The following is an 8,626-nucleotide window of genomic DNA, read 5'->3' as shown; positions in this document are numbered from 1 at the left end:
AATGTAAGAGAAAGGATTAGAAAACAAGAATCTTGTAATGTTTTTGTTTTTTTGTTTTTTTTGGTGCAAGTGCGCATGGACCCTTTGTGGAGCCCAGTATGATGTGTTTGTTAATTGAGTGCTTGAGCTTTTTCCTGTGTTTGATGTTCTGTTTCCCCCTCTGTTTTATGTTATATAGATAATATTAGCATTTACACCAGAGACGTGGTTGGGCTTTAATATTTTAATCTAATATCTATTAGACTCACCACCGAAACACGCACATAAGACTCGACCTGAACACATTCATAATGGTTTACATACCTCTGTTACGACGCTGCTCTGCCTCACTACTTGTAATCGCCCACATTTGGTATCCGTGGAAAGTCCCACCATTTAACAACAGGCCAGGTGTAGAAGAGTAATGAAGGGTGGTGAAAAAAGACAGCAAGTGATGAAATTATTTTCCTGTGAGGCCCCAGGCCATGAAAGAAAGCAGCCTCGTCAGAAAACAGAAACCTGAGTGGCTGCATTCCACGCTAAGGTTTTCCTCTAACAAACTGTGGAAACAGGGTGTGAGTGACATTGTGACATTTTGGGGGAAACATTTGGAGGTGCGCCATTGTTTATTGGTTGAAAATCATTCCAAAGGCCAAAGCTATATGGGACGATCAGTGGAGAAGCCACATACACTTGAACTAATGTCAGTGTAATACCACTGCACCAATAGCTGCCATCTATTTTGTAATTGATATTAATATATCATCACTATACATACATCAATATACAGCAATGATCTATGCAAGGCAAGTGTAATACATTCTGTATTAAATTCTCAAAGGCAGAATGGAGAAAGCATCTCTACCTACAGTAAATATGCATCTTTTTCTGCACATTCACTGTAATAACAGATGCTTTCCCCACTCTGCTGCTTTTTTAAGAATTTTAAAAAGTTCAAACCTGTGTTAAAAAATAAATAAAAGATACATTTATTTTTAATGAATTATCAGTTTCTTTTTGTGTTTCGAAAACAGAGTTTTATCATCTGTTGTGGTACCTCAATGCCATTTCCCCTTCATCTCTAAACATAATTACATTAATTTACTGTGTATATCACAGTAACACAATAATAACAGAGAAAACTAACTTGAAGCAGAGAGTGCCTTAGCAATTAAACTTGACTTGTTCTCTTTAAGTTGTAATCATTCATACCACACTGGTATGTGTGGCAAGAGGAGTTTGTGTACCGTGATGATCAATGTGTTCTGGCAGCTGGAAACAACAACTTTTGGGTGGCGACATAACATCCAGGTGGGTATAACTTTAAACTAATTGGCTCTATTTGTTTTAGGAAAGAATCTGAACTATTCCTTGACGTTGCAACATAATTACAGCACAGGGCTTAATTACATGACATCATTATGGATCAGCATTAATTGCTTAAAGGATTGTATGAGTCACTGCCTCATGATGATGGTGTAGTGGAAAGAAAACACAAATATATAAAACTACAGGAATTAAAACCCATAAAATACGACACACAAATACAGATTTTGTCAAAAGCTTATCATAAAAAACTAAATCAATACTCTGAACAAAATCAGTAGTTACAGAAAATCACACAACCATAACTTTATTGTAACACTAAAATAACACTGACGAACTGATTCTATTTTCAATATTCTTATTCTAATTCAATTGTTTTTTGTACTGACACAAACTAAAAATTAGGCAAAAAACTTTACTGTACGGCTCGATGGATTTTACCTGGTGACATTGTTTATGGCAGCGGCAGTAGAAGTTGCAGTAGAGGTGTCGGTGTTTGACCACCAGGTGCCACATCAGGTTACATAAAGAGCAGCCTGATGAAGATGTTTTATCACTCTCAGGCTTGGCTGTTGATTGATAAAACTGGCTGTCCACACAGCCGGCTGTATGCTGTCGTCACACACTGTATGCGGCTATTTTTAGAAACGGTGACCATCTGTCATCCTCAGTCTCCCCACCGTCTTCTTTAAAGGTGTTGTTAAAGGTGGCTGTGTCATGGAAATATGACTATGATAAGTCAGTTTCAAAGTTTCAATGTATTTGTGCTCAGTCAAGATCCTCCAACACATTTCCACACTGCTATTTCATTTTCAGTTAAAGAAATCTGATAACGCAAAGCAAATCTATAAAAGCTATGAATACAAATATGATCTAACCCTAACTGGTGGTGTGAAAAAGATGGAGAAAAAAGATTAGAGAGATTATCAGAGCAGGTTTGTTTTGTTGATCAAGTTCTCTGGAAAGCGGTGGAGTAGGAGGGATGGAGGTGTGGCCATTTTCAGGTGGAATTCCCCTGAACTCACCTGAGTCCGTCCCACACTCCCCAGGAGTATAAATCTCAACAGGTGGTTAAATGTAGCAACAAGTGCATCTTTGCCTCAGAGACACAGAGAACAGACAGAGGAGCACTTGGAACTCTGGAACTTACACACACACTCACACTGCGGATTGTCTTGGAGCCTAATTCCTTTGCATCATATTGTGGCTTGTGGTCTAATCAGGTAAAAATATATTCGTTAACTATTTAATTAAAATGTTCATGTTTAGAAGTGATGCATGTTAATTATGTTACAAAGCTGAACAACAACAAACAAATGTTCATTAGATATAACTTCTCTTTGAATTTAAAGCAGCTCTGCTTCAGTTATTTTAAAGTGGCGTGTAAAGACGTATCTTCTTCTTTGTTTCTCAGTGTCTCCATGTCATCACCGTGCCTCAGCAGCATCCTGACTCATGCCAACCTCACCATGTATCACACTGGCCTCCCTGACGTACAGCCCAGTGTGCTTCCCAGTATCAACACCCTGCAGATCAGCAGTTTATCATACAGCTCAAACATAAGCGGTAAGAGGAACCAACTGCTGCTGTGAAACTCGTTTCTGTCTTAGTTGTGTGTGTGTGTGTGTGTGTGTGTGTGTGTGTGTGTGTGTGTGTGTGTGTGTGTGTGTGTGTGTGTGTGTGATATGGGTGACACCAAACACATGAGTGTTGTGTCTCGGCTGTGAAGCCTTTGTTAACCATTATAGTCCACTCTGAGTTTCGTGGGTAGTTTCAGTTGAAGACTAATCTCACAGTAAACATGATCCTTTTTTTTCTTCTCAAACTTCAGCCAGTGGGACCATGAGCTCACTGAACTTTGCTTTGACCTCATTCAGACACTGTTAGCTAAATCATTTACCAGGCAGCCAATGTTTAACTCAACATAACCGTCAAACAAGAGAATGCTGCCACCTCATTGTTGAAACAGTTCAGGCTTTGTTTGTCTGACCTTAGACACACAAATCCAGACTGGGTGATGATGCAGACTGGTATCAGTCCATATCACTGATAGCTAAGCAGGTAGACATGTTGCTATACATTTAAGAAGCATGTTATGACATATTATGTATGTAGTTTGGATGAATCAACTGAACTTAATTATTTATATCTATTAATGCTGAATGTGAAGAACTAGTGTACATTCTGTATACAAACCTGTAGAATATTAAGTAACTTTTGCCTCTCTCTCTGCAGGGCAGTTGTACAGGCAGCTCAGCCCTCACTTCTGGACAGAAGACCACGTTCTGGAGTGGATCAGCGACCAAGTAGAGAGCACCAAGTTTGATGCAAGCACCCTGAGTCTGGCCTACTGCACTATGGACGGCCCTGCTCTCTGCCAGATGAACCGGGACGAGATGATTGAGGTCTTCGGCCCACAGCTGGGCCTACACCTCCAGCAGAGTCTGCAGGAACACAAGACCAAATATGGTAAAACTACATGTAGGAATTATTTGTAGAATTTAGACTTCAATTGCAGTGTCAAGAGTCAAGGGTTTAAAGGGATGCCAAAATAAAAGCCACATTATTCAGTTGCTTGTCAATAAACCTAGAATTTATAGTCAGAAAATGATCGGTTTGGCCCCTATTCCCAGAGGACAGCAATGTAGTCCCTTGCATATGTTTTGCTGGATTTTTCTTCTCCTGGATGAATGTTATGGCTAAAATGTCTAATTGTTCATCCCCTCGTGTCCTTTTTCTCCCCAGAGCTGCAGAGCCTGTCAGGACCAGAGCTGAACGAGACCTGCCTGCTCCTGGACAACTTCCTGGACAACCTAAACTTCCCTTTGCTCAGCAGCATTAGAATCGGCCAAGGTACATATTGTATAGTGATGTTACATATGAGCATAACATCGTTACTGTGCAGAAATCATAGGGCTAATGCTTCTACTTCTCACCAACAGCTGAAGAAGCCATTTGCAAGAGGCAGTTGGCTTACAGGGATGACTATGAACTTACTAGTCTGACCATGAAGCCCATGACAGCTCATGACACCGAGTACCTGTCTGATAACCCGTCTGACAGCGAGTGCAGCTCCTCCTCCAACAGTAAGTATTTCATCCTCATCATCTTGCTCAACTCTTCTGCTTCTCAGTTTCTTAAGAAGGCTGTATATCTAAACATGTCTCTCATCTGTTCAGGTGGCATGTTGGACTTCTCAGGCCTCAGCTCCACGGAGTCTGGCAGCAGCGAGTCAGATCCGGAGTTCTCCTACCCTCTGATTTCAAGTGAGTAAGCAGAAAAACTCATTGTTTGCAAAGTTCTTTGCATTCCACAATCTCACATAGTTTAAGTTAACGTCTGACAAATGAACTGTTGCGTTAACAGAGACGCACATCAAAACAGAGAAAGGAGAGTCTCGGCTGAAGCGGCCACGGGGGCGCCCTCCCAAAGTCTGCAGAGAGCACAGCAGCAGCATTTATGACAATCCAAAGAGAAAGCAACACGGTAAGGCTACATTTGAGAATCAGCATACTGTCATTCATCATGTAAAACACTGACTAAAGGCATATGTATGTGAACGCTGCTTAGCTGTTTTAAGGATTCTACTTTGCATCTTTATCAGGCTGCAGATATCTGTTTGACATGCTTATGCTTGTACATCCATGCACACACAAACACAGATTCAGCTCACTGTGCCCCACTGTTTGTCTGCAGCGCCTCGTGGCACTCACCTGTGGGAGTTCATCAGGGACATCCTGATCCACCCAGAGAGAAACCAGGGCCTGATGAAGTGGGAGGACCGCCGCGAGGGCGTGTTTAAGTTCCTAAAGTCCGAGGCTGTGGCTCAGATGTGGGGCCAGAAGAAGAAGAACAGCAGCATGACATACGAGAAACTCAGCCGTGCCATGAGGTGAGTTCATGTGCTAGCTAACAAGGAAGAGTCTGATGTGGACATTCCAGCTGTTTCATTAGCTTTGCATTGTGTCTGCCTGAATCTCAAAGGATTAAGTATTTATATGTTTGTTCAGAAGTTCAAGAGTCTGCCATTTTGTCCTGAAACTCAAAAATAAGATGTTCCAACATAGATAATAGATGCTTGTACAGCTGCTCTGGTAGCTTTACTTTATTTGGCCAAATGTAAAGGGCTTTTGGGTGTTTTACCATACACCCAGTTTGTCACACAGACTTTTTCTCTAAGTCTCTAACTGAAGATAAGAATGACACTGCTCCCCCAGAGCCACACCAGATACAACTGGTTTGACAGGCTCTGTAATATTCTCTATATTCCTTGACATTTAATCTTGGCCCCTTTAATCATGGTCTGGTCACTAGCAGAAGAATATTGTTAAAAAAGGTACTTTTGAAATGTTCATTTACTAACAATTGCTTTATATTAGCATGCTATATGTGTTGACCCTGGACTAACTGACCCTCGTCCTCCCTCAGGTATTACTATAAGAGGGAGATCCTGGATCGAGTCGACGGCCGGAGGCTCGTGTACAAATTTGGAAAGAACTCCAACGGCTGGAAGATTGAGGAGATTGGCATGGGCATGTGAGGTGTCAGTCATTGAGCGGGTAGAAACCAAAAAGCCAGTAAGATCAGTATTTCATGAACTATAAATATCTGTGTGGCCTTTGTGGAGAAAATAAACTTGCTGCCCCAGATGTTTAAGACACTAACTTCCTCTTACAAGGAAGGTGTTGCAGAAAATGTAAGCCAGTTTTTTTGGCTCTAGTAGGTTTTATGAACCGATATTAATGTTGTATTTTGTTTTTTTAATTGTCATTGGAATATAGTTACTATGTGTGCAGTAACTAAAATCGACATAGTTTTGGATGCTTGTGAGTTTCTGTAAGCACTGAGAGGCTGGAAAAGTAAACTTTTTACATATGCAGAGTCCACATTTGTTTGTTGATGCAGGACTAACTCATCCTCATCTGTCACTATGAAGTTTGACATATGCGCGTTAATGGCTGTATTTCGGCACTGGAAATGTTATATAGTGATGACATTTGTCTTTTCTTACTTATATTACTGTTATTCTAAAAGGGTGAAACTTTCACCATCGATTTTACATGTAAATGTAAAATCAGTTTTAGATCTGAAAATTGGACCAAATTAGGAAATGTCTTGTACTGGTTAACTTAATGTGAAGGACAAATACAGAACAGAGAACTAAGGTGAAATGATGTTTCACATTAATACAGTAATGATGTGCACTACATGTCTATTGGTATCACTTATTATAAAGTGTATTTACACAATGCTTAATGTCTTATATATGATCATGACCTGTAAAACAGTTTGTATCAATCAGCCAGAAATCAGTTACACACTGTTTGTGTGATTCTTTAATGTCTTAATGTGATTAATACACTTTTACTGTCATCCACTTTGGATTGAATAATGTACATGTCTGTGGAGTAAACTGCATACAATGTATAATAATAATGTAATTGATGCCATATTGTTTCTAAAGAAATACATTTTGACATGTACTTGCTGTTTGGGATTTTTTTTTTACACAACGCTCTGGGATCATATTGGTGTACCTGTAACCATCATGAAGGATGGAACATGTGAATGTGGAGTATAATTGTGACCACACAGTTATTGTCCACCTTCTTTCCCTAACTTTAACTAAGTGCTTCGAGTTGTTGACTATAAGCACCAAAATCACGCTTTGACCATGATCTGATGTTTTAGGATACAGTATGTTGTCAGTGGAAGTTTTGAAACATAGGGTAAAACATTGTGTTAATAGCTTTCACCACTAAACTTACCCAGTTGATTACTTACATTACATTTTTCAAAAGTTTTATGTTTATATATATGCAAATGAGGCATTCACTTATTAAATATGTGCTGAACAGAAATCTGAACATTGGATAAAGCCAGGTTCAACATGTTTGTTTTATTTTGTTAACATGATATTTTGTTACATGTAAAAGTGCTGAAATGAGGCTACAAGAAACCCAAATGAACTCAACAGATTCACAGTCCACATTATCGCAGCAGGGGAACATGGAAAGTGCAAGCTATAAAGATAATACATACATCTTACTGGCACCTGGTAAAGATAAGTCTCACTCTCCAGATTGATTCTGGCACCTTATAGGTAAAACGGTCTCTTTATAAAAGGTTTCTTGATATAAATATGAGTTAACTTGATTCTAAGATAAACTGGTACTTCTGCTATACTTGTTTTAACTTGTTATTGCTTCTTAATTTTAGGCTCTTCCTTCTACGAGTCTTTCAAACTTCACACTTTCAATCTCCACAAGGGAGAGAGAAACTCTGTCGTTTGCTTCTTTTATTTCCTTATGGTTTTTGATCCTGAGAGAAATAATATTTAATTTATTTGCCTTTTTAATAGTTGAGAAATAATGACTTGAACTTATATTTACGGACACATGGTTGATTATGCTTTGCTTCAGTGTATCTGAGAGAATGTTATATCAAGAATATGAACTTTAATTTGAACTTATGGGAAAAGTGTTTACAACCAATGTTTTTCAGTTAGATATTCATTTTGTATCCATGTGGGACATGATATATGAATAACATAACTAAAACCGCTCAGTTTGGGTGAGTTTGCAAATGGAGTGCATAGTGCTTCACATAAATAGCTTGAAATCAAACTATATCGACCTCTTGGGTCAGTACGAACACATCACACCCATCCTCAAATCACTGCAATGGCTCCCGGTCTCACTCAGGTTTGACTATAAAATTGATTATAAAATAAAATAAAACATTAGAAGAAGAAATGGTGTATCTGTTTATAGTGCAGACAAACAAACTGTGGGCTAAGAATCTTCATAATGTTGTTAAACTAAGACGGCACATTAATACTGAACTTCTGATCCAATGTTCTTCTGCGAGTTGTGTGCATGTGTAGGTTTTTATCTTGTGCATCATGTCTTGTAAGTGTATGCATCATCTCTTATAAATCTCTTTTGTTGCCAATATGAGTCCCATGAGTATAACTGTGGATGGTGAACTAGAATGTGTCTGAGGTGTCACGTGAACAGCAGGGCTTCAACACAATCATCTTCAACTGGCTATAGAGAATAAATTAACTGAAGTGGACATATATCACACTGTAGATGACAGACAGTCATAATGATCACCTTTATTATAAACTAGCACAGACTTTGTTTGACTGGCTTTTTTTTATCTGCACTTCAAATAAGAAGAGAGAAAAGAGAGAAGCACCGACACCATTATAAAAACAGGGCTTCATACTGATCTATGTTGTCCAGTCATAAGTGTGATGCCATAAAATCCTGTAAGACATGTTTACTGGAATGGTTTCACAAAATGCCAGTGTTGC

General features: G+C 39.1%; 1 protein-coding gene across 1 annotated transcript; it reads left to right on the top strand.

The window, feature by feature from the left end:
* Positions 1-2,726: 2,726 nt before the first annotated feature.
* elf3 (E74-like factor 3 (ets domain transcription factor, epithelial-specific)) lies at positions 2,727-6,149 on the top strand. Its single transcript, XM_029432486.1, has 8 exons — positions 2,727-2,871; positions 3,541-3,774; positions 4,051-4,158; positions 4,248-4,391; positions 4,485-4,571; positions 4,672-4,791; positions 5,002-5,197; positions 5,734-6,149. The coding sequence occupies exons 1-8, from the start codon at positions 2,727-2,729 to the stop codon at positions 5,843-5,845; spliced, it is 1,146 nt and encodes a 381-aa protein (XP_029288346.1). The 3' UTR covers positions 5,846-6,149.
* The last annotated feature ends 2,477 nt before the right edge of the window (positions 6,150-8,626 follow it).

Source organism: Cottoperca gobio, chromosome 5 (assembly GCF_900634415.1).
Source record: "Cottoperca gobio chromosome 5, fCotGob3.1, whole genome shotgun sequence".
NCBI classification, from domain to species: domain Eukaryota; kingdom Metazoa; phylum Chordata; class Actinopteri; order Perciformes; family Bovichtidae; genus Cottoperca; species Cottoperca gobio.
The sequence above is the reverse complement of the archived record's forward strand: the minus strand, read 5'-3'. Positions and strand labels throughout refer to the sequence as shown.

Bases quoted from the DNA above. Each gene is read 5' to 3' on its own strand.
- elf3 (XM_029432486.1), top strand. From the start codon at position 2,727: ATGTCATCACCGTGCCTCAGCAGCATCCTGACTCATGCCAACCTCACC. The intron at 2,872-3,540 runs GTAAGAGGAACC...CTCTCTCTGCAG, and splicing joins ATACAGCTCAAACATAAGCG to GGCAGTTGTACAGGCAGCTC. The intron at 3,775-4,050 runs GTAAAACTACAT...TTTTCTCCCCAG, and splicing joins GGAACACAAGACCAAATATG to AGCTGCAGAGCCTGTCAGGA.